This window comes from Calonectris borealis, chromosome Z, assembly GCF_964195595.1.
Source record: "Calonectris borealis chromosome Z, bCalBor7.hap1.2, whole genome shotgun sequence".
NCBI classification, from domain to species: domain Eukaryota; kingdom Metazoa; phylum Chordata; class Aves; order Procellariiformes; family Procellariidae; genus Calonectris; species Calonectris borealis.
Genome location: NC_134352.1, coordinates 33,047,929 through 33,072,455, shown reverse-complemented (window position 1 = coordinate 33,072,455; position 24,527 = coordinate 33,047,929). Strand labels below are relative to the sequence as shown.

The 24,527-nt window shown below is 44.3% G+C and overlaps 2 protein-coding genes across 8 annotated transcripts in view; one reads left to right on the top strand and one right to left on the bottom strand.

Moving 5' to 3' along the window:
* Window positions 1-13,330, top strand: part of ABCA1 (ATP binding cassette subfamily A member 1) — a 97,380-nt gene extending 84,050 nt beyond the window's left edge. For 5 of the 6 annotated variants that reach the window (XM_075138486.1, XM_075138489.1, XM_075138488.1 and 2 more), the window contains 16 exons: window positions 464-538; window positions 961-1,130; window positions 2,059-2,236; window positions 2,784-2,899; window positions 2,988-3,132; window positions 4,412-4,535; window positions 5,162-5,291; window positions 5,413-5,533; window positions 5,711-5,773; window positions 6,233-6,339; window positions 6,772-6,913; window positions 8,202-8,336; window positions 9,088-9,191; window positions 9,319-9,411; window positions 9,590-9,833; window positions 10,038-13,330. In XM_075138486.1, the coding sequence (XP_074994587.1) occupies window positions 464-538; window positions 961-1,130; window positions 2,059-2,236; window positions 2,784-2,899; window positions 2,988-3,132; window positions 4,412-4,535; window positions 5,162-5,291; window positions 5,413-5,533; window positions 5,711-5,773; window positions 6,233-6,339; window positions 6,772-6,913; window positions 8,202-8,336; window positions 9,088-9,191; window positions 9,319-9,411; window positions 9,590-9,833; window positions 10,038-10,178 (2,088 nt within the window). In that variant the 3' untranslated portion in view covers window positions 10,179-13,330. Of the gene's footprint in view, window positions 1-463; window positions 539-960; window positions 1,131-2,058; window positions 2,237-2,783; window positions 2,900-2,987; window positions 3,133-4,411; window positions 4,536-5,161; window positions 5,292-5,412; window positions 5,534-5,710; window positions 5,774-6,232; window positions 6,340-6,771; window positions 6,914-7,048; window positions 7,588-8,201; window positions 8,337-9,087; window positions 9,192-9,318; window positions 9,412-9,589; window positions 9,834-10,037 lie in introns of those variants that run through there. The other variant, XM_075138490.1, reaches the window with a different exon arrangement.
* A 1,689-nt stretch (window positions 13,331-15,019) lies between these two features.
* Window positions 15,020-22,118, bottom strand: NIPSNAP3A (nipsnap homolog 3A). 2 transcript variants are annotated; one of them, XM_075138491.1, is made up of 6 exons: window positions 21,954-22,118; window positions 20,145-20,352; window positions 18,049-18,210; window positions 16,352-16,501; window positions 15,880-15,966; window positions 15,020-15,769 (listed from the first exon to the last, which is right to left on the bottom strand). In XM_075138491.1, exons 1-6 carry the CDS (start codon window positions 22,026-22,028, stop codon window positions 15,693-15,695), a joined length of 759 nt encoding a protein of 252 aa, XP_074994592.1. In that variant the 5' UTR covers window positions 22,029-22,118; the 3' UTR covers window positions 15,020-15,692. The 2 variants fall into 2 exon arrangements, with proteins under 2 accessions (XP_074994592.1, XP_074994593.1); XM_075138492.1 differs by lacking the exon at window positions 21,954-22,118 and adding an exon at window positions 21,196-21,485.
* Window positions 22,119-24,527: the final 2,409 nt, after the last annotated feature.

Here is a 24,527-nt window from a genome sequence, read left to right as displayed (position 1 = left end):
CAGTGGGGATTACAGACACCTCTGAGTGTTTTGTGGCAGGACAGGACGGGCTGTCTCAGGGAATTAACAAGTAGTTGCCATCTTCTTCAAAACCTCAGTTCAGCCCTCCTGTGCTGAGTCTTGCCTTGGTTCAGAAGAGAATTTGGGACACTGCTTTCTTCTGAGACTGCCTGTGGGCTGCCATGTCTCTGAAAGTTACCAGCAACCCCGGTTAATACTTATTGCTGGGAAAAAAGCAGGCCTAAGGCTGACCTCTCTTACCAGTGGGACTGCAGAAAGGAAAGGGGGGAGGAAAGATGCAGTTTCTCAGCCTTCTTAGCACCTCCAGCTTGGTGGTTACAGGCTGCAGAATGGAAAGAAAACTGTCAGAGCTGTGAAACACGTAGTGTGACCCCCGCTAGACTCCAGGACATAAATAACAGTATTCTCAGAGGGGAATTAACTGTCTTTTTGCTGTTTGCAGGGGAGTTCTGGAGATCGGTTTCTCAACAGCTTGTCAAGTTTCATGAAAGGCCTGGATACAAAGAACAACGTGAAGGTAAATTAACCAATCCCCGCTGCTGTGCCTGCTATTTGAAGCTCAGGTAACCTGGAGTTATTTTCAGTTAGCAAAGTCCCAGCAGTTTGCCTTGGGCAACTGTGCAGACCAGAGCTCTCTGTATTTGCTAGTGGAGCAAATGCAGCTTGTATTCTTGTGTGGGTTTCCCCAAAATCTGTTTCTCCCTTGGAGTCTAGCCCTAAGGCCCAGAAGGATTTCAATGCTGGATCAGTGCTAGCTTCCAGCAGCCTCTTGTGGTTATTGATCAAACTGTATGTTCTGCCCTTGAGCAAACTAGCTGGAAGGATGTGGAAAGAAATTATATGCCCTCAATAGAGGAAGAATTGTTCTGCAGGGCTCAGGAGCCTGTTGGGTAGCTGAGGTACCTGCTGCCTTTCTGACGCTGATGTGATCTCTTGCAGGTGTGGTTCAACAACAAGGGCTGGCATGCCATCGCCTCCTTCCTGAATGTGATCAACAACGGCATCCTTCGGGCCAACCTGCAGCAGGGGAAAAACCCTAGTGCTTATGGGATCACTGCCTTCAATCACCCACTCAATCTCACCAAGCAACAGCTCTCTGAAGTGGCCCTGTAAGTCCTGATGTGAACACAGAGGGGTTTGGGCTCATCAGCTGCTGATTACTGGAAACACGCAACATGGGAGGTGTTAGCCTCACTGGTGGACCCTCGGTGGCCTGTGGCATTTAAGCTCTAACGTGCTGGCCTTATTTTCTGTGGTCTGGGCAGGTGGCAACATGTGCTGTTGAGCACTTGCTGTTGAACAGCACTGCTGTTCAAGCTTTCTGTGTCTCTGAGTCCCTGGAAGCTGCAGTTTCTAAAAAACGGTGTAATCTTCAGACCTTCTGCCACTTAGGAAATTCCTCTCAGCCATATCCAGAAAGGCAGCTCGCCATGAATATGGTCATTCTTTTGTCCCAAGGTGCCACCGTTTGACTATGAATCATTGATAGATCCTGTTCAGTTTTGCTCACTCTCTCAAGCTGGGGGGCACACAGTAATGCAACAGGGCTTACTCCACTGAGGCACTGACTAGTCCACTACTACCACAACCGGAGTCAGGACCCATAAGCTGTCTGCAGATACATTCTTGAAATCTTAGAGCAGTGGCAGATGACAGTCAGATACCTCTGAACTTTAAAACAACACAAAAAAACCCAACCCCCCCAACAACCCCAAGAAATGCATTAAGTGGGAAACAACACCACAGTGGTGGTGATAAGAAAGGCAGAAAGCAGTCTATTGTGCTGAAGTTACCAACCCATCTCCAGGTTGTGGTGCTATCCTTGAGATGCCAACAGGCTGTGTATGTTCTCTTTGTTATGTGGCTGGAGAAAAACTGTGCCGTTAAGGCAGCCTGATGTGGTCATCCTTTACCCTGCAAAACAAGGACAGCAGAAGGAGAAACTCCTTCTGCACTGTCCTGCATGAGCGGCCTCATTTGATCTCAAAGGAGCCAGCACCAGCATACAAACACTTCGCTTTCTTCTTTTTTGTCCAGGATGACCACCTCTGTGGATGTCCTCGTCTCCATCTGTGTGATCTTTGCCATGTCCTTTGTTCCTGCCAGCTTTGTGGTCTTCCTTATCCAGGAACGTGTCAGCAAGGCTAAACACTTGCAGTTCATCAGTGGCGTAAAGCCTGTGATCTACTGGCTGGCCAACTTTGTCTGGGATATGGTAAGGGCTTTGTGACTGTGCTGAACTGTACTCTGTTCTGTGTTTGCACGGTGTCCATTGCACTGAAGTGCAAAGTGCAGTTGGGGCCAGTGGGCACCACATTAATTCAATGAAGAACAACTGTGCCTGTGACTTCCGTGTTTATTCTCTTGGGGCGGTCATTCACCTCAGTGGGACAAGGAGCACTGAACAGAGGATGGGAGGGCAACCATAAGCTCAATCATCATTTATTATGTCACTTTAAAATACCTGCACCAAAATGTTTGCTTGTGTAGCCCCTTGTTCTGCTCTGTTCCAAGCAGGTTTTTTCAACCTGTGGTGTCCAAAACCTCGGAGAGTCTACTGACTACTACTAGAGGGACCAAGAAATGTAAATTCATGCATACTACATTGTAGTTCACACATGTGACACTCCTAAGAGTCTCCCGTTGGAAACATCTTTGGGAACACTGAAGAGTGTTGAAAACCATTGGCTCAGAGCAGAAAGACACCTTCATTTTTTTTATCATCTGGAAACAAATCTAAAGCCCTATTTTTCACCTTCCAGTGCAACTACATTGTTCCAGCCACGCTAGTCATCATCATCTTCATCTGCTTCCAGCAGAAGTCCTATGTATCCTCCTCCAACTTGCCTGTGCTGGCTCTCCTTCTATTTCTCTATGGGTAAGGGATTTCTCATCAGAAGGATGACCGGGAAGGCTCTTAGACTTGGAAGGTTCTTACCTGATGTTGCTGCTTTTCCTCTTGCCAGGTGGTCCATCACCCCTCTCATGTATCCAGCCTCCTTCGTGTTCAAAATCCCTAGCACGGCATATGTTGTCCTGACCAGCGTGAACCTCTTCATTGGCATCAATGGTAGCGTGGCGACCTTTGTCCTGGAGCTCTTCACCAACAACGTATGTTTTCCCAGAAGCTCCTCACTGTCTTGTGCTGCTACGATCTAGTTCCGTGTTGGTGCCATGTTGCCTTTAGCAGCCAGTTCTCCAGAAAGGCTAGCCCCTGGCCTGTACCCATTAGCTACTGCAGCGGTTTATACATAGGTTCTGATGGAAGTGGGTTAAAGCCCACTTCAGCAATGTTCACAGAGTAGTTAAGGTGGGAAGGGACCTTCTGAGACTGTCTAGTCCAACCTCTGAGCAGGGTCGGCCAGAGCAGGTTGCTCAGGGCCATCAGGTTTTGAACATTTCCAGGGATGGAGACTCCACAGTCTCTCTGGGCAACCTCTTCCAGATCTCAATCACCCTTAGGGTAAAAAAAAAAAAAATTATTTTCTTACGTTCAAATGGAATTTCCTGTATGTTCTTCTCACGGGGCAGTTTCTGTCTGCTACAGGCCATGTCAAGCACTCAAGCATTTAGTTGCCCTCAGTTTTGCCTCCTGTGGTAGACCCTGTCTAAGTGTATTGGGAACTTACGCACCTCACTTCAGTTTTGACAAAGCCAGATGCCTACTGGGGAAGGTGCAAGTTCCTCTCATGCCTGTATGCAACACAAGATGTCTTAGCAGGCGCCATTTGACCCACACTGGTGTGAAGCGTTCCTTGTGGGAGGAGGTTGAGGAGACCCTGTGGGAGTTACCTGTTGATTGTACCACTGCCTGTGGGGATAAGGAGGCAGTCCTTGATGGTCCCTTTTGTTACAAGGCCTGTTTTAGCTCAGTAAAAACATGTACACGCTTGAAGATAAGTGCCTGGCAGAACAGGAACCTCTCCTCAGGCTGCTGTCAGTCCAACCCGTGGGCTAAGCCAACTGGAAGACAACAAAGGAAAAGGATTAGAGCCTCCAATATGGGATAGGGAGGGGTTACCCACAGCCTCTGAGATAACCAGTCTGTGCAAGCACAACTTTCCTGTCTCCTCAACCTGTAGCCTTTCTGCATGTTATCGTTTGCAGACACTGCCTTTTAGACTGTGAGCATTTGGAGGAATCTCTCCTTTGGTGCAGTTTGCTACGCAAATACTAATGCGGTATTAATAGGATCTTGAGCAATGCAATAACACTGACTGTCCAGAGGAGCCATGGCACTGGCTCTTGGGAGAGCATTTCTAATCCTTGAATTTTTGTGGGGTTGTAGTGTTGGGGGAGGGAGAGGTCAATCACAACATGGGTCACACTTGGCAGGTGGTGGTTGCTTTCTGCTCAGATGGCTCACTGGTACTTGATTTTGTCTTAACAGAAGCTGAACAACATTAATGACATCCTGAAGTCTGTCTTCCTCATCTTCCCCCACTTCTGCCTGGGGCGGGGACTCATTGACATGGTGAAAAACCAGGCCATGGCTGATGCTCTGGAGAGGTTTGGTAAGTGAAATTGTGTATCACAGGGACAGTGGCCTGAACTGAACAGGGAAAGCTCGAGTCTGCTCCTTGTGAGCACCCTTTGCTCCTCTGACTTTCCAGGGATTAAAAGTGCACGATTTGCAGCACAGATCTGATCAAAGCTGGCAAGTCTCCACAGCTGTCCTCTTTATGTTGTTATAGAGACTGAAGGGGGCCTGGCAGATAGTCCTCCAGAGTTTTGAGTTATTAGGGGCATTAAATAGAAATGCATAAAGCCAACTGTATGGAGAGGATCATTAGGCCAAGTGTAAGGAGTGCCTGAGATTCTGGAAAGCTGGGTATTTTTTTTCTGGGATGCAGATGCCAGGCCTGAGTCACAGTCTTTCGGTGCCTCACTAACCTTTCAGGAAGGTGGGCCAGCTCTTCTTTGGCAGACTGAATTTTCTGGGCGCGAGTCCCAACTTTACTACAGTAAGAAATGTGCACGCAGCCGCAACTGGCCCCTTGTGTGGTCTCTCCCCTCCTTCCTCCCACTGGCTGCTCTCCAGTTGCCCCGGTGCCCAACTTGGTGAGCTCTGCAGGAAGAAATGGTAGCCTGCTACTGTTGCTCTGGAAAGGTAACTGTGCTCTTCATCTCATTTTGGCAGGAGAAAATCGTTTTGTGTCCCCTCTGTCGTGGGACTTGGTGGGAAGGAACCTCTTTGCCATGGCAGTAGAGGGCGTTGTCTTCTTCCTCATCACAGTGCTCATCCAGTACAGGTTCTTCATCAAACCCAGGTATGTTGGTTCAACCTACCCAGGTGAAGTTTTCATTGGTGTCCCCCATGAAGTGGGGAGAATATTAACTATGGAGGCCCTGTCATCTTCTGTTAAGACTTTATCACGTTGCTCTCTCCAGGCCTGTCTATGCCAAGCTGCCTCCTGTGAATGATGAAGATGAGGATGTAACTAGAGAGAGGCAGAGAATAATTAGCGGAGGAGGACAGAGTGACATCTTGGAAATCAAGGAGCTAACCAAGGTGACAGAAAAGTTCTGCATTCCTAAGACTTGGTGGCACAGCACCATGCAGATCATCAGAAGCCTCATTCAGAGGGATTTGGTGGGATCAAAACCGGAGCATGTTTGGAGTGTTGAATATGTATAACTATAGTTCTCTTTGACATTGTCCTTCTCATTTTTTTTCTTCTCGTTTCAGATTTACAGAATGAAGCGAAAGCCAGCGGTTGATAGGATCTGTGTTGGAATCCCCCCTGGAGAGGTAAGCTTATCTGTCAAATTTATTGCTTTGCTATTACTGCATTATTTAAGAGCAACAAACAGCAAAGGGTAGGGTAAGATCAGAAAGAGATGATGTTCAAATTACATCAAAGGAAGTTGCCTGGAAGTTGAAGCAGCTTCTGATTCTGTCTCTCTCTGCCTTTGAAGAAGATACTGAACTCTCAGTGTCTGGGACCAGAGGCCAAACTCTGGTACCCCCCAAGGTTTAGTACAGATACACTGTGGTGGCACTGCACCAAGGTGACACCACAGTTTGTTCATTTTCCCACCCTAAAGATTTATAAAGTCCAGAAGGTTTTTTTCTGAAAATGCACTGAAGACTCCCTCCAGCTGTCCTGAGGGTCAAGTTTGCTCCCTCCCATTTTGTCAGTGCTGAAAATGATGCAGCTGAATCCTGTTCTCAAACACTCTGTGCTCATCTGCTCTTTTGCATCCCCAGTGCTTTGGACTCCTGGGAGTAAATGGTGCTGGCAAGTCATCCACTTTTAAGATGCTAACTGGTGATACAGATGTGACAGGAGGAGAAGCTTTCCTCAAAGGAAACAGGTGAAAGACCATGCATCTTTCCTCTGCTTTGTGTCAAAGCAGGCCCTTTGCTGCTTTCTCCTCCAGATTTCACAGCCTTTGTTCCACTTCTAGCAAGTCGAAACTCTGCCCCACTTTTCCGTTTTTCAACTCCTGGCATCTGTTTCAGCCTTTCGCTGAGTCTGGTAAAGTACTTCAGCGGCTTAGGAAAATTGATCTGGTCTGGTAGTCACTTCTGAATACCTGCCCTCTTACGTTTAAATGTCATATTTTAAAAAAGAAGGGGGTGGGGCGGGGAGAGAAAAAAAAGAATTTGGCCAAAACAGACTTCTAGGATCCTGTATTTTTGTTAGTTCAGTGATTCCGAAACCACAGTTTCACTTTTCTCCTTTTAACATCTAAAATAGCAGCGTGTACTTGTAAAATCCTAACAAAGGTTTTTTTCTTTTACAGTATCTTGTCCAACATCCAAGAAGTCCATCAGAACATGGGGTACTGCCCACAGTTCGATGCAGTTAATGAACTGCTGACAGGGCGAGAGCACTTGGAGTTCTTTGCGCTCCTGAGAGGTGTTCCAGAGAAAGAAGTCTGCAAGGTAAACCCCATAGGACCCACCCCAGTGACCAACTGTTCCTGCTTGCCTGCACCCTCCCTGCAACACGTGCAATGCCATGATGTGAAGCTGCTGAAGATACTGTATGGTGAAATCTGACCCCCCCTTTTCTTCCAGGGCAAACCAAAGTTGCTGTGGTTTTTCAGTGCTGCCTAGAACCGTGTACTAAATGGAAGGGCAAATACTTTGGGTCCTGCATTCTCATAGTGGATGAGAATGTCCACTGAATGACTTCTTTCTGTTAAGAGTTTAAGGGCTGTGGAGCTGCAGGTCATGCAGAACCTCACCTGCTGTCAAGAGTTAATTCTTCAAAGTCCCAGGGAACAAGCACTCTACAGCTTAACAGAAGCCTCACGCTGGCTGTAACATCTTTTCAACTGATCATGCTGCATCCTTAAAGTGCTGCTATTTCAGCATTCAGACATGGGGTTACACTAACAGTCTTTAGGCAATTAATGACAGCTGCCAGTACCATACAGCACTCTTCTCAGTGCTGTTTCCTTGAGTTAACAGCAGTTTTCAATGTATGTGTCCTGGGTGCTGCAGAACAAGAGCTGCTGTAGGTAGGAAGATGACATCTGTACCCGGTGCTTTGGATAGGGCCAGATCTGGTGCCTAGGCTATGTCCAGGTGGCTCGAATCCCTCTTTGAGAGTCGTGATGATGGGTGAAAACTGCAAGCTCCTTCGAAGGCTGGTGGTGAGTTCCTCTGTGTGATGCTCCCACCAGCCCCATATAAAAAGGGACCTGCTTCTGGGTATGATCCGAGTAGTAGCTAAATCTCTTTCCCTAATGCTTTTTAGTCCCCAGGGCAACAACGCCTGCCTACTGGCAACAGTAGTAATACTCCTGAATAACAAACCAGATCCTCCCCCATCTGTCTGAAAGGGCTAAGGCGCACCACAGTGGGATTGCTGTGTGTCAGTATTGACCGTGTCCCTGCTGCAAGCCCGCAGCAACTAGAAAGCTACCTAAAGCTGGTGCTGTGAAGAGCACTACACTGGTGGTTAATGTGGCTCAGCTGATGTTGAACTCATGCTTACTGGCCACTAAGCTGCAGCCATTTGGTTTTCCGGTCTCACAGAGGCAGGACTTGCATATATCCTGATCTAGAGGTGAACAGGCTGTTTCAAAACCCATATCCATGCCACATTAGATGTTCAGATGAGTGGCCCTTCTCAAAAATGTTTTTAAAGCCAAAGCTCATAAAGAAAACCTTGTGTAGATGTTGCTGTGCTTGATTCAAGATGGTGTCGTGCTGTCTCTTGTAGGTTGGCGAGTGGGCAATTCGGAAACTGGGCCTTGTGAAATATGGAGAAAAATATGCTGGGAATTACAGTGGAGGGAATAGGCGCAAGCTCTCCACAGCCATTGCCCTCATTGGAGGGCCACCTGTGGTGTTCCTGGTGAGTCTGCAACCTTTGCTCATTAACATTTTCCTTGGAAAACAGAAAAATCAGGTTCAAACGAAGACTAGGTATTTCATGGCCAACTAATGTTTAAATATATCATTAGTCACTTAAAAGAGCACATAGAAATAAAGATTCCCTATTTAAATGTAGGTGCAAGCTATAATGTGCTGCCAGGCTTCTATTTCTGAAAAATCACTGGGGAAGTGGGGGTCTCAAACATGATGCCAAACTGCCAGCTGTGTAGCATCTTCGCCACCTTAGTACTGCTGCAAAGATTTCTATACCTACAAAAAATAACAGCCTTTCCGCTGGACACAAGCAAATCTTACTGTACAGGAGAATCAGTCCTGTGTTTTTAATAATTCAGTGAAAATTGGAATTAAATATTTTAGGATTCTTCACATTAAAATCGAGGACAAACCTTAGGATTACTAATGTTCATAGTGCAGGAGAAAGCAGTCTAGTGCTCTATTTAAACAAGCTAATTGACTTTAACTTGTTTTAGAACTGGATATTTCAACATGTTATAATGGCAGAATAAGCAGTACTTGTCAGTTCTGAAAAAGGTGTTTGCTAATTTAAAATTTGGAGCATAAATTATTTTCTCATTTTGGAAAATGAGTCAAACTTGCTTATTTTCAACTTTTCCAGTATGCATAATCAGAACGGACAGGTCATTTCAGGGACTGAGGTATTTGTCAGTAGAATGTAACAGCATAACCTGTTCTTTGTATGTAATTTGCAGGATGAGCCAACAACAGGGATGGATCCCAAAGCACGTCGTTTCTTGTGGAACTGTGCTCTGAGTGTCATCAAAGAGGGGAGATCAGTGGTGCTCACATCTCACAGGCAAGTAGCAGCCCAATTGTATCGTACCCTGGCTTTTGCATCTGCCAGCGCTGTATGCTAAACTTTGCTTGGTTTCTCTGCCCTTCGCTGCTGCTTGCAGTGCTAATGAAGTTATTTCTGCCTACAGCATGGAAGAATGTGAAGCCTTGTGCACTCGAATGGCGATAATGGTCAATGGACGATTCAGGTGTCTGGGCAGCGTCCAGCATCTAAAGAACAGGTAGCTATTTTCTTTTCACTTAACGCCACAGAGTTGTCTGCATTTTTAGGGAGATACAGTCAGACTTAATTCCTCATGCAGCATTCCCATTGCTATTCTGGCTGTGGGAAATGCTGCTGGATTCTAAGCTGCACTTCTATTTCAAAGGCACTTAGCTTCTGTGCCCTCTTGTTTATAGGTTTGGAGATGGTTACACCATAGTGGTGAGAATCGCAGGGGCAAATCCAGACCTGAAGCCTGTTGAGGAGTTCTTTGGGCATGCATTCCCTGGAAGTGTCCTGAAGGAAAAGCATCGGAATATGCTGCAGTACCAGCTTCCCTCTTCGCCATCCTCCCTGGCCAGAATATTCAGTATTCTCTCCCAGAACAAAAAGAGACTCCACATAGAAGACTACTCCGTTTCTCAGACCACACTTGACCAAGTAAGTTTTTAGTAGCCTGTCTGCCAAAAGCTTCTCCGTGCAGAGGTAGGAATAAATCCACCAATTTATTAGACCTATCTTTTAAGGGCATTTCAGCAAAGTAGAGTACTGAATCCCAGGACTAGTTCAGGAAGCCCAGTGTGTAAAATACTCTGAATTAATGAAAACCCAGGGTGATGTGTGACATGGCCTTTTTTCTTGTAGGTATTTGTAAATTTTGCTAAGGACCAAAGTGACGACGACCACACTAAGGACCTGTCCTTGCACAAAAACCAGACTGTGGTAGACATTGCAATCCTTAATTCCTTCCTGCAAGATGAGAAGGTAAAAGAAAGTTGTGTGTGAGCCAATTTCAGCAAAGAAATGACGAGCAGAATGCGAACTTCCTTTTCCTGGGGTAGGATACTCCCGAAGAAGAAGCTAGAGGAAGAGAAACTGGACACTCTACTGATAACCATTCAATGCAATGCAATTCAATGCAATGAAAACAAAATTCCTTTACAGGGGCAGTGCCTCGTGGAGTCGTCTTGTACTGTTCTCAAGTGAAAGACTTGAACTTAGCTCATTACAGTATAACTCTGAAGCTGTGGTAAAACACCCATGAGATGCTGTGGGCTTTCAACCATACTGTATCTTGTCCCGTACAGTATGTTTTTACTAGGGTTGCAAAAATAGTCCATTGAGGAATCAAGGCCAGTGGTTATTTATAGATATTTTAGACATGCATGTTTTAGTCTTTAAAACAATCATGTCAGGAGTGGGAATTTCCTGGTGCTACATCCATTGCTGGCAATGAATGCACCAAGACAGTCAGTGGCAAGAAAAGTCATCACCAGTGTTGTAGCCTTAGATTGTGAAAACTTACCTGACCAGCTGCTTTTCCTAGACTGGTGTAGGTCAGTTGTTGACAAATCTGGGGCCACAAAGCAGTACTGTGCAGATGGGATGGCAAGAGACAGGCCACCATATCCATACATCTCCATCAGTAAGTGGTGATATGCAGAACTGTGAGCCCTGCAGATGCACAGGATTGTCCCACCAGCATCACAACCAATAACCTACTCTGACTAGGTTTTTGTGTAGTTAAGTACTCTCCTGCTCCTTTGAGGTACTGCAGCAGCTGCATGAACACCTAGTAGGAGGAAGTGGGTGAGAAGCAGACCTAGGGTTTGGACCACAGCAGCAAACTCAGTAGTTGTACAAGCTGCTAATGCTGAGAGCAAATTCTAAATCATGAGATGTCACTCAGATATGTAGTATCTGCTCTTTAACCCCTGCTTTGCACCAGAAAGGTACCCATCATCTGAAGTTACTGCTTAGCACAAGCATGTTGCAATTTCTGGCTTTGCCGGATAAAACTAGAAATGAGATGTAGATTTTTTTTTTTTTAACAGTATTATTTATGACTTTAAATAGGTAGGTAGCATAATTAGGGATTGAAAGTGCTTTCAGTTGATCTTTGTAGCCACAGTATTTCTTTACGTTATGTCTGCAATGCTATGCTCTCATTCTATCCATTCAGTGATAGCTACATTCATGATCTGACCAAGTTCCAGACTCTAGCAATCAGCCGCTATCTGCAATTACTGCAAGTTGTTCACCTAAAATTTTCCTGTTTGGAAACTGGTATAACATTAGATTAATGTGTAAGTTTCTGCTTCTGTTGTGCAGTGTAGTTTCAGTCATTAGGTGATCCCTAACTGGAGAATACAGCCCTATTATACATGTGACAAACTGCGTCAGTAAAAATTCCCTTCAAGAACAAGACAGTTCAAAATAGTAGTGCTACAGTTACACCAATCAATAATTTTTTAAAGTTTTACAAAACCAGAATAATATTACAGGGGATATTAGATGGTAAGAACAGCCAATTCTTGTTCACATTGTACAACAGTCATGGGAGAGTATGCTTTCATTAATACACTTATGGGCCCCTCTGTCTTACTTCTACATTCAGAAATAGGTTCAGTATTGTGGTTTGAACCCAAGTGCAATTCCTGGGCTATTCCTGTATGTCATGCCTCCGCCTTAAATACCAGTCCAGGTTCTGCACTAGTTTTTGATGCTACTCCGCCATGAATCAATCACGGACCATTTTCTTCTGTGTATGCCCATAGGAGCCCAACAAACAGTGAAGAGGCTGGCATGAGCCTGAAGAAGGTTGATTACATATTTCCAGGTATACTTGGTAACACTGACCAATTCAGCATTTTAAATAGACAAACAGTTACATATTTAGCACAAGTTCCCAGTCCCTGCTGTGACCTGCCTTGGGATAAAGTAAGAGCTTACTACATGCTCTGCTGAAGTGCCTTTTTCGTACTTTTTTTTTTTTTTAAATCTGTATAATACATTGCTAAGGGGATTGAGAAAGGAGTGTAATGGGGATTGGTATACCTCACTTAAAACATGCTTTGTTATTACCTTTATGGCATCGTCACCCAATGGGGATGAGTTACAGGGTGATGAATACACCAGACTTCCAGGTGCAGAAAAATTACTTAACAGCTGAGCTACAGCCATGACTTCTCTGTAACAGGCTGCAGATATGTTATGGTATCATTGAAACAAATAGCATGTATTGAAGGCTTACCACTGCTAAAAATGACTATTACAAATCAGCATTAAGTCACCGAAGTGAAGGGCTTAAGTTTTGCACTGCACCGAACTAGTGCATGTAGAACTAGAACGAGTTCTAGGAGGATTCAGATTTGGTCCTGAAAGGGCTGGGGTTTGCTCTCTGTAACTGCTCATGTAAATGATTAATTTAGCAGGAAACGACAGTCACATCATGATCCTCTTTCCTTAGCCCACCAAAAAGAGATTCTTGATTCCTATTGCCCTGTGACTGTCATGCTCATACAGAGTCTGCCATCTGTGACAAAATGTTACAGTGAACATGGATATTAACTGAACTATTTCACAGTTCTGATCTGTCTTTTTTGTACTGAACAGACAGCATAATGCAACTCTCATATGAAGATTTGTCATGGAATAAGTTCAGACAGCCACTAATTTACTCTTTTAAGTGTGTATTGGGGAAAAATCACTCTAGAGTCACATACAGTATATGAACCACTCTTGATAATGAAACTGCACTGAGGTGTTAACTTATTTTAAACTTTATTACTATTGACATGTTGCATCCCTCTTTGTAGTACATTTGTATTTCAGTAAGGAGTTGTTGTATTTTCCCCATGGTTAAACCACCACTGTGCTTATCCTTCCCTCCTGAATTATAGTTGGTCCTTCATTCCAAGCACTTTATGCTATCTGTAATGGGATCTATTTTTGCACTGGAATATCTGTTAACTTTGCAAAAATCTAGAGAGGTTTCACAACTGAAATTTCTAAGTTAAATCCTTAAACGGACATTTTCATTAAAAGCAAAAAAAAAGTATATATATTTGTATTTGCTAATAACTGTTATGTGAAGTATTAAAAGGCACTCTAATTGCCTTGTATTAAGTAAAAAATAAAGCTGTTATGGCACCATTGGTCTTCGAAGTGTCATTTTTGCACGTATTCTTTTGAGGAGTGCTGTTAGCAGCTCTTATTTTGCCCAGTTTTGTTTTGTTGTGAACTTTGATGCATAATGTACAAGCAAGTTCCAGTGTCTCTATGAATTAGCATGGGGCATATACTATTTTCAGGTAAGTGGGATTTGAAAGGTAAGTGCTACTTTAAACTTCTAAAGTTAGTAAATAAAAAGGTGTCCAGCAAATCCTGAAAAAAGTCATCGGTGTAACTGTCAAATCTAGTTGTAGAGCATAGCAAATTTATCTGGATGTTTAAATCCCAAGTCAGGTACCTACCTCTGAATATTACCATTAGAGAGACGCGGCAAGTTGCAACTATTCATAATTGTTCCTTCTCTTTTCTAAAAATACCCTGTATCTGTTTTCACTGACAAAGCAAAATGTTATTTTGAGTATAAAGAATCTGAAATACCCTAATCCTTAGCTAATAACAAATTAAAGGAAGATCACCCAAGTTAATACTAGATTGATTTTGAACAGCAGTTTATAAATAAAGCAGAATAATGGTCTGATTGCTCAAAGGAAAACTCATTTTAAAATTTTGCTTTATACTTCCTGTGGTCCCGCTGTCAACCAATTAAGTTCCAGAATCCAACCAATTTTTGAAGTTACACTCATTAGGAAAATTCATCCTGAGATAAGAAGCCGTTAAAATTTCCTGGGTTTTCTGTTTTAATCTAGTGTCCAGCTGGTGCTTTGGGTAATGTGCTTGATTTATCAACCTCGTCAGAAAACAACAAACTGTAGGATAAAGCACACCTCTAACATCCCGAGTATTCTTTACTCTCAATGCTGGTGACAGGGAAAATAGTTTTACTAAAAAACCCCCACTGTTTCCAGTATACCTCTCTACTTTTTATTCCAGTAAACAATAAAGCAAGTTAATTTTTGCATTCACGTAGGAAAAAGAAAAGTCCTATTAATTCCCTCTCCCATTTTTCAGCCCATGTTTTTGTTATTTTAAAAAAAAAGTCTTCTTTTGAGTTAACTGCCGTAAGGCAACATTCTGAATCAAGTTGGTAGTGATGGCTTATCAGCCATTTATACCTTAAAAAGTTGATTTGTAAAATACAAGACAGTGGTCTCTAAAGTAGTGCTTTTTCCTCCCTGAGAATGCTAAAGATGGCTCTGTTGGAGGGAGGAGAGTATGAAGACTTGGGTATAGCAGCTGGAACCTGTTACGCTCCCTTACTGCAGCAGCTGAATCCCATCCATGCACCTTGGATATAAGCATAATTGCCTACGGCTGGTTTTTTTAGTGCTTTCCATGAGATCTTAATGCGCTTTACAGAACCAATAATTATCATTAGGCAGACTGCACAAAGATACTGCAGTAGAGATGTGAAATCAATTGCTCATTGCAGGTCAGTGATTCACCTGTGGAAAAGCCTCCCAGGTGCTCTGCCAGTAAGTGACCTTTAAATTGCAGAAGAGGGTGCTCTGTACCACTGTACACAAAACGCAAGTTTGACTTCTCAGCCCACGTGCCCTCTGCCCTGCTGCTGTTCACTCTAGCTTACTGGCTCTAAAGCAGCTATTATCAAGACTGTTCACCAAAATGCAAGACCTGCTGGATGCTGTACTTGGAGAACGGGGTTTATCATTTCCCAGTTTAAAAAAAAAAACTTGAGCTGTAAACACTAAAAATTCATGCTTTATCCAAATTTATTTGGCTTTTAACAGTCTGGCAAAAAGTATTTCAAAGAACATAAGCACGTGTAGATCAGCCGAGTCTGACTACACAGTTGAAGAAGAAGGGCTAATCCAATTTCAGCACCCTCAACATTACTCAGAATTAATACAAAGCATCCCAATGAGAAGTCTGATTAAAACATAACTGGGTAACGGCTATGTGGGGGCATTCCTTCTTAAACCAGTATGCAGTAGCCAAGATGTGATAATTACAAGAGTCACCAAAGCACGTTATGAAAATGATACTAGCCCTGAGCTGTAATGTTGGAAAAGAGCACTTAACTTACTAGGTTTAATAAGTATCTACCTATGCAGAAAAGCATAAGAACTGAGGGGTTAAAATAAAAGATAGGTGAAGTGTGATTCATGCCATAAGTGATATGGCTTGAGTTCTTTTTCCTGGGGTTGTAGGAACATTACCATAAACTTCTGTTTAGCAATTTGCTATGAGGGTGCAAAATTTTACTGATTTACATGGCTAGCAATCAGCATTTTGCATCCATTTATTGTAAACTGAAGAACAGTTGGCTCAGTTCAGGAGGGTATGACAATCCATGTGATGGCACTTGCTGACCACACTTCCATCTTGTCCTTTCTGCCATCAGTTAGATCCTTTAGAAGAAGGATCTTACTTCAGCGGCGAGCATTGCAGAGGAATCAGGAGCACATTTTGCTGGGACTCCAAGAATCTGACGCTGTCGCGCACTGAAATTAAATGCATATTTAATTAAGACAGTAATCCAATGAGAAACAATACTTTTCCCAGCATGCATGCAGGTAACACCAGTGAGTTCTTTGCATCCATCATCTCTTACCAGCTGCTACCACTCTGGCATCTTCATGGGCACTGTGCCTTCCTGCTGCCCGGTGATCTGGGCTCTCGTTCCACCAGATCACGTGGACTGAGAAAGTAAAAATAAAAAGTCAGCTGAATACTGTTATGCTGCAACACAACATGTGCCCCAAGTCCTAGCAGTCTGCCTTCACCTGTTAGATCCTGGCAGTTAGCAGAAACAATTCTCCAGGCAAGAAAGTGGTGGGATGATCCTTTGCTGAGCCTTTAAAAGGTTTGACTCTTTAACATCAGATCTGAGAGTCTTTTAAGATAGCAGCACCTGGCTTAAGCCTATAACCCAACACACAATGCTGGGTTCAGGGACTGTTTACAGGACTTTGGTGATTCGCACCGTTTTCATCAAGCTGGCCACTCCTGATCCAGGACAAGGGCTTTCCCCTCTCCCTCCGCCCCTTCCCATGCCAAAGTCTGTACCAGAAATTAAGTAGTACCTGTGTTAAGTAATCCATACTCTGTGTGGAAAACACCAATCAGCTTGGTGTAGCCTGTGTTGACGTGAGCATTGATGGCCGCTCGAAACGCTTCGCCCCACAATGCCGGCCCACCAGGCTTCATCTGGAAAGTAACCCATTCATACACTCCTGGAAGAAAAGGCAAAGACGACCTCAAGGAACAAAATACAAATTAATAGTGCCGGTTCTCAAACAGTGTGTCATGGTGAAACCAGTACTTATTTATTGTGAAACCAGGACTGCAATTCCCTGCCATTTCGGGTCAGTGGGACATGAAACTGCCCCTTCGTCCCGGCGTGCACAACTTCTCACAGCATCCAGAGAACACACGCAAGCAGCTCGCCAACTAGAGCTACTTCAAGTGCAAATGTAAGTACTGTGACCCTGAGGAACAAAAGGCTTCACACAAAGCCCAACTTAGCCATTTTCAGTGTTGCCTGGAAATTTGGGGAGACCCAGACTACTTTGCAGAAATCACAAATACTCATACATGTTTGCGGGATTTGGATGGCTCATTGAACAATGCAGGGCGCCTTTTCTAAGACTGGCAATGTTTTCTGGCATTAGTTTATGACGTTGTAAAGCCCTTTGATTCCTGGCGGTTGGTCACAGCAAGATCTGAAGGCTTAACCAACAGACCAGGACTAGCTTAGCATCTCTGCTCTGCCAAATAATCATCAACCTTGTTCGCAGACAAATGGCATGATTTGCCGAAAAACTCCAGTCCTGCTACAAGACACATTATCCGACTCCTTTCCATCCAGGTAGTTACTCTAGATCACAATTGCTGACACTTTAATAGAAAGCGAGACGCTTGCCATATGGCAATGTATGTCTGGTCTCATTCTCCAGCAATGGGCTAGAGATAACCTAAAATGGGAAGGAAGAGTCTGAAAAGTCAGCTCCCCAGTTCTAAGAGAAAAACTCAACTGCTTTCAAATTCAACTGCAACAGCATAAAACTCAGAATCACAGGGAAATAAAGAACAAAGATGACTGTATGCATGCACAGGCTGAGGGCTAAAGCAAGGCCTGGTTGACGTTACTCCATGCAACAAAGTCTGCAAATGTTCATAAATAGGGGAACACTCAATACTACTAATACCACATCTGCTACAGAGAGAATTAAAATACATCAGGACAGGATACCTACACCTCATCTATGATTGTTAAAAGTATGCTTGACTTGCACGTATCTTTAAAAAGCAGGGATTATTTTTCTTTTTTCTGAAAACTATTATGCGAAAGAAGCAGTAACATCAAAGCTAATTGATAAAAGAGAAAAACCGCTGTGAAAGAGAACAATCATTGTCTTCAGTGTCCCCAGGAGGTGCCCTCTCACTGCAGATGGACAAAGCCAGTCCGGGATGACTGCTCTGACCACTACTACCGCGCTGCCATTTTGCATCTTCATTTGGGCAATTCACACACCTCCTCACAACCATAACTATCAGGGCTCTAGTCAGGGACTGATGTAAGTTAGTGTAAAATCCTTCTTAAAAACTTTTGTCCCTCACTTGTGTTATGTCACTCTTTTCGCATGGGTGTATGTATGTACATGCGCTTATTACACAAAGGGTTATAAAACCATGTAATACCTGGTTTAAACTTTAAGCCATTTTTTGTTAGTCTGTCAGCATCAGTAACTTTAATCAGCAAAAGAGAAGATAAGCTCACCCCCTTCTTTTGGAGGCTTCCCGAGTTGGCACCAGGGTACCAGATAAGCAACCTCATTGTGCTGCTTTTCTATCAAGGGGAGGGCTGGGGAGATGAATTTTCCCTGCCAGTCTTTGTCATTGGCTACTGCATGCCGGACTGCTGTTCTGTGGGCAAAATTATCTGTAAGAAAGGAAAAAAAAACTATGAAAAAATGCACTTAATGGCACATCAGACTCAATCAAAATGTATACTTACAAGGAGCAAGCTGCACTTGGATAAGTTTGAAATTGGTATTTTTAAACAGCGTATTAGCTCGAAGCAGATGTGGTAAGTTTCCTTTAAATTCTGCAAAAATCTTTGCTTTAGCTCTCAGATTTAAATGGTTTCAAGCCAAACCAAATTTTCCAAGAAAGTTTACAAAAAAGTTAAAAATACATTAAGAAATACTGTTTAGAAAGATTCATATATGGCATCTGCAGGGACTACTGGACGTGGCAACAATTACCAAGGATAAGGAGATTTGCAGAAAGCACAGTGGACAAGGCAGTGAAGTGGAAAAGAAAATTCAGAAGGAATATTAGCCTACCAGGAGAAAATCAAGAAAAACATGAGTTTTGGCTTATATAAAATGACATTAAAATTACAAGTGTAGAAATAATGTTTGTTTGTTCAGCTACATAAGCAGCTATTAAGTGCTCAAAATCTACACCTTTTCTTCTTTTTTTTTTAGTTAAAAACCAATCCACTGAATTAAGAGTGTCTGAATTTCAATTGGTTAGGCTGCAGTGGCATCTTGAGCAGTACATTTATGCAGTCAGCTTTCAATAACACAAGAGAAAAATCCAGCATCTGAGAACGGGAAGAACCTTGAGAAATATTAGTATCTTGGGACCAAGAGAAAAATATACCAATTATTTTTAACTACTAAAAAGATACAAGCAGGGGTCTGACGAATCAAGGAGAAAGGATGTTGTACCTTACACATGTAAACAGTGTTAGGAAACAAACAAAAATTGTCGTTTTTTCCTTAGTTTTCCATTTTGAAAGTTTCTTACAGATTACTAAAAATGGTGTTTTTTTTAAGAGAAAGAACAAGGCTAGAAAGTTCTGAGAAGCGGGACAATTTATTAACCATAGGTGCACATAAACTCATAATATTCCCGCCGACAGACGGCTGGTCCCTTCACCCCTCCAGGACAAAAGGGGCGACTCTTTATCCTAAACAGGTACTATGAACACGCTGGATTTCAACGAGCAGACTGAGGACTTCGGAAACAGAATTCTCTGTCTCAGCATACAGATATACGCGGCAGGTATACAAAGAAATGCTACCAGCGTGCCTTCCCACCTCCCCATAACCCAAGTCTCAAGTTCCCTTGGGCTCCACAAAGAGCACAGCCAGCACGCCTCGTTTCTCGCATAATTGTAGCTCTTCTTGGCTTACCAGCACCTTCCAGGCCAGCACCGACTCCAACCACATAAAGAGTTGATTACACTGCAAGACGCCTGTTGCTACCAAGGCTGAAGCAGCACAAAACACTTCGTGCGCTTGGGAAGCCGGGGCTGGCGGAGCAGCTTCCCACCTCAGCACAGGCCAGCTGCAGAAGGAGTTCAAGCACACAGACTGCATGCTCACGTGTTTTAGGGGAGTGACTTACACTGAACTAGAATTTGAGAACAATTATGCCTGCATATAAACATACACAGACTGCATATAGGTTGTCTGCCCTTAGATGTATTATCTTATTAATGAGGTCTCAACCTTTTTTCCATCCATTCCGAAATTCTGAAGATATTTGTGGTTCAGGAACTGGCCCTAAATTAAAAATATTTACCAAGAACGAAGTACTCTGCTGCAGTTCCTCTACTATACCTGTTTTGAGCAGAGATCGCTGTTTAAGAACAGTTGTAGCTCTCATCCCAACACATCAAAATTGTCTTGACAGGCTCTGCAGTGTTCTTTTCAGTAATCAGTACAGGAACAAATTTTTTTTGGACACTTTCTTACAGTAAGAGCAACAAATAAAAGCCGGGTAAGCATTCTCCTCGCCTTCTTGCCTAGGAGACAGGGAGCAGAGAGAGGGCAGAGCAGCGCAAGGGGGTGCTGAGCGTACCGTACTTCCAAACGTGGACAACCTTATTCATTGCTCCCAGCTCCGCAGACCAGAATCCCACCAGCTCCGAGTGAGCTGTGCGAAGGTGAAAGTACTTGTTGACCACTTCCACAAACTCCTTCATCTTTGATGGCTTAATATCATATGTGCGAATTTCATAGAAAATGTTATCATTTTGCCTGGCCCCCGTAGCAAGGGATGCGAGTACCTGAGAGCAAATGTTAAGAAAATAACTAAAACTGATTGTCAAGCCAGAAAACCCTCTTCTGTCTGATTCCTAGCCTTTTTCTAAAACAGTGAGATGCTATAGATGTGATCTTTCTACTGGGGGCTGGGAGAGGGAGTACTTTGTGATCTCCACTACAAAAGTATCTTGTGACTTTTTTCTTTGGAAATAGTTCCCATGCGCATTATTTGCTGCAACTCCTTTTGGCAGTGCAACAGACCGTGGTGTGTCTTTTATTTGTCGCACTCAATTGTTTAATTATTAGCCCATAACAAAGAAGGATTTTCCTTCTCTCATACCCCTTCCTCAGGAAGCCAGCAGCAAGATGCAAAAAGTCAAAGCAATAAAAAGACAGTTGGCTAAGCAGGTTATTCAAAGGCAAGGCTGCTGATGCCACTGAAGCAGAGGCAACATCAGCATCTGCCTGTGGTGCCCTTACCCGACCAGCTCACACTACTGCAATCTGTTTTCTCATCACAGTCTTACACCAGTATTAGCAAATTACACATTGTTGGCAAAAGAAAGAAAAAGATACCAATGCTTGGCAAAAGACTGATTCCTTCCAGCACAAGATTGCTAAAGTCTGCCTCCCTGCCCTTCACTGGCTGCTTCCCAAAGGCTGGTCAAGAACAGGTTTTCCATTCATGTAACATAAAACCCTTCAGAAGTCCCAGAATATGCTTACTCTTGCAACGGCCTCAATAACTTGGAACATGTTACCCACCTCCCAAATAAAACTAGAAAAACTAAGGCCAAACCAAATCTTTGGCCTTAGCCCGTATTTGCAGAAAGATGGCTGCTGGCTGTATTTTGGACATGACTTACGTCACGAGCATCAGGAGGCACGCGCACCATACAGCTCAAGCCACAAAATACTGACGGCCAAGACCAAAGGTCTTGTTTCCCAATCACCCTTTGGAGAATTACACATCTCGTTCTGGTGGCCACGCCTCACCGCCTCTTTTCGCATTTACAGTTTCTAAATCCCTACAGGATCCTGAACGAACAGTAATTCTACACTTATGGTGAGCAATCACGACAGCAGTTGGCTGTCGGCGACCCATCCAGTGCGGAATTTCTGCAGGAAAAGAGGAGCCTAGATGTTTTCTGCCGCTCAAGCAAATACTGGACCGCCGCTGGACCACCTCTCCCGTCCAAAGAACATGTCACGCGATTCTGGAGAAGACCCGGGGCCGACGCTCAGCACGAGCCGTGCCCAAACTTACAAACAGACCCGTTAAACAGGATGTCGCGACAACGACAGCCCCTGCCCCGGCGGGCAGCGCCCGCCCAGCGCCGGGGGCAAGAGCCCCGGGCGGGACCGCCGAGCACCGCCCGCTCCGTGCCCCACCCCAAACCCCGCCCCCGCCGGCCCAAACCCCGCCCCCGCCGGCCCAAACCCCGCCCCCGCCGGCCCAAACCCCGCCCCCGCCGGCCCAAACCCCGCCCCGACGCCCACCCAAGCACCCGATCCCGCTCACCCAAACCACGCCCCTGCAGACCCCGCCCCCGCGGCTCGCGCCACCAGGCCCGCTCCCTCCCGCGGCCGCGGTCGGCTCCCCCGGCAGCGCCCCGGCCGTTACCTGAGGGCGGGCCCGGGCCCGGGCCAGGCGGGCGGCGGCGGCGAGGGGCCGGCGGAGCGCCCCCGGGGGCAGCATGGCGAGCGGCACGCCCGGCGGAGGGCAAACGCAGCGGTCCGCCGTCGGTTGCGTTGGAGGGCAAGCAGGCGGACAGCCCTGGGGCGGGGCGGGGCGGAGCGGAGCGAGGCGAGGCGGTGGACCCTCCCTCGTCTGGGCGGCCGTTGGGCGGCCGTTGGGGCAGCCTCTGCGGCCTGCCCCGCTGCGTGAGTCAGCAGCGAACTGCACCGCGCCGAAGGGTGTTTAATTCCTGGTTTTTATTCCGCCGGAGTGGGATGGATGGATGGATGGATGGATGAGCGCACGGCTGAGAATAAATGCTTGTTCAAGTTACCAGGCTTCAGTGCTTGAAATGTGGTCTCTCTGTCTCTTCCCGAGTGCCTGAATGCAATAAAAAAGTACCCTGATAGCTTGGGGGCACCTGGGACTCTTTGTCCCCCACAGGTTGCCCTGGGGCTAATCACTCAGTAAGTCACCTGCCCTCCAGCATTTGCAGGATCAAACCTTCAAATTGTACGGATACAAATCCTCCACCCACAGTCCTCCTTCGGAAGGAAGCCCTGTGGCTTTTTTCTGTACCGTTCTTTTAGGTAAATCCAAGCTTTGTGCCAACTGTATGCCCAACTGCATAGTTCTTACGACCACACGGTTACCTGCGGGGGTGGGATTTTGTGATGGCTGAGACTTTGCAGAATTAAATACTGGCCAAAACAAATGTAAAGGTAAAATTCCCATTGGTGTCAGTGCATCCAGTTGTCTTTTCAGCTCCTAGCAAAGGGTGGTTTATGGAAGACTACCTAAATTAACAAGGCAGTATCTTTCATGATTCTTCTTAATAGGGACAGCACCCCTTCTTCCTCCACCCTGAGTAATTGATTCTGAGGGCCTCTGCATGGAATTAAGGTGAAGAGAGAAATGATAGTTTTGTGCCTATGGAGCTTTCATGCTTTTTCTCACAATTGTGGACAATTTTTCGCTTTGTTAAATACTAACCCAGGAAGAAAGATTGCCTAAATTAAAATGAGATAGAAAAAGTAGTCCTAACAAACACATGAAAAGAGTGGTTTGGAAAGAATGACGCATCTGCACTGCATATATGTTATATGTTTATTTGCAAGTGATATTCTTGGTTACATTTTTTATATCAGAAGAACTGAGCACAATACATGCTAAAGTGTTTTTGCAATATGGCATGAATAATTTTCAGAGTTTCTACAGCTGAAGCATCCATGAAGTGTGATTACTGATGCAGTTATTGCCGATTTAAGATTGGTTTACCATGTGGGGTTTTTTCACTTATGAACAAGTTGTATTCCAGGTGAAGGCAGGGAATGAGATGGCAAACTGAAATATTTAAGGTTCTGCTTTTTTTATCTTATATGGATGAAGTAATGTTGTTCATAGCCATGTTGTGCTGGAATATTCCTTCACAGTTCTAAAAGCTTTTATTTTTCTTGTTTGAACCTTTCCTGTGTTTGCTTTCTCATCAGGAATCATCACACAAGCCCCGTATGAGTAGTCATAAAAAGCAGGTTTTGTTCTTGCTCATCTGAATAGTCAGGAAGAAGCTTTGATTTTGTGTTTCTTTTGTGTAACCAGGAAGTAGAAAGGTGAACACGATTTTCATATTTGAGCAAAACAGTTCAACACAGTGCAGAGCTAAAATGTACAACAAACTTCACTGGAACTCAGTGAAGGCCTGAAATGATTCCCTGAAACAATTCAGCTAATGATTTTATACAGGAGTAAATTTGAAAAAACTGCTTATGAGTGCAGCTAAGGAAGTGGCTAAGATGAAATTCGTTGAGAAGGCTTGTTCTTTCAGCTCTGCATTTCTGCTTGGAGATTGAATTCACCATAACTCCTAGTATTGCACCAGGGGAGGTTTAGATAGGATATTAGCAAATATTTCTTCACTGAAAGGGTTGTCAAGCACTGGAACAAGCTGCCCAGGGAAGTGGCTGAGTCACCATCCCTGCAGATATTTAAAAGACGTGTAGATGTGGTGCTTAGGGACATGGTTTAGTGGTGGACTTGGCAGTGTTGTTATATTAACGGTTGGGCTCAGTGATCTTAAGGGTCTTTTCCAACCTAAATGATTGTATGATTCTATGTTCTTCTAGAAGACCAGGGGTATATTATTCTTTCCACGTGGATGTGGCAGAGCCAGTGGTGAAGCGAGAGGATTGTACCTCCAACTCTTGCCTGCGACTCACAGGTCTGTCTACCAATACACAGAATTGTAGGAGCTGTGCTTCATAGACATAAATTTCACAACTCACAGATGGTACTGGACATCTGGGAATGTCACTGTTGATCTTTTAGAAGAAATAATAGTGGATAGTATCTGTTACAAATGCTTTTTGATGGGAAGTTTTAATTTTGGTACTGAATTGATGAATCAAATGGAATTTTCAATTTATGTAGCTGTGACTGCCAGAGCTGCTTGAGTTGAAATGGTTTATTAAAAACTTTTGTTACTGCTGGAAGCCAAGGCTCCATGGGGACAAAATGTAAGAA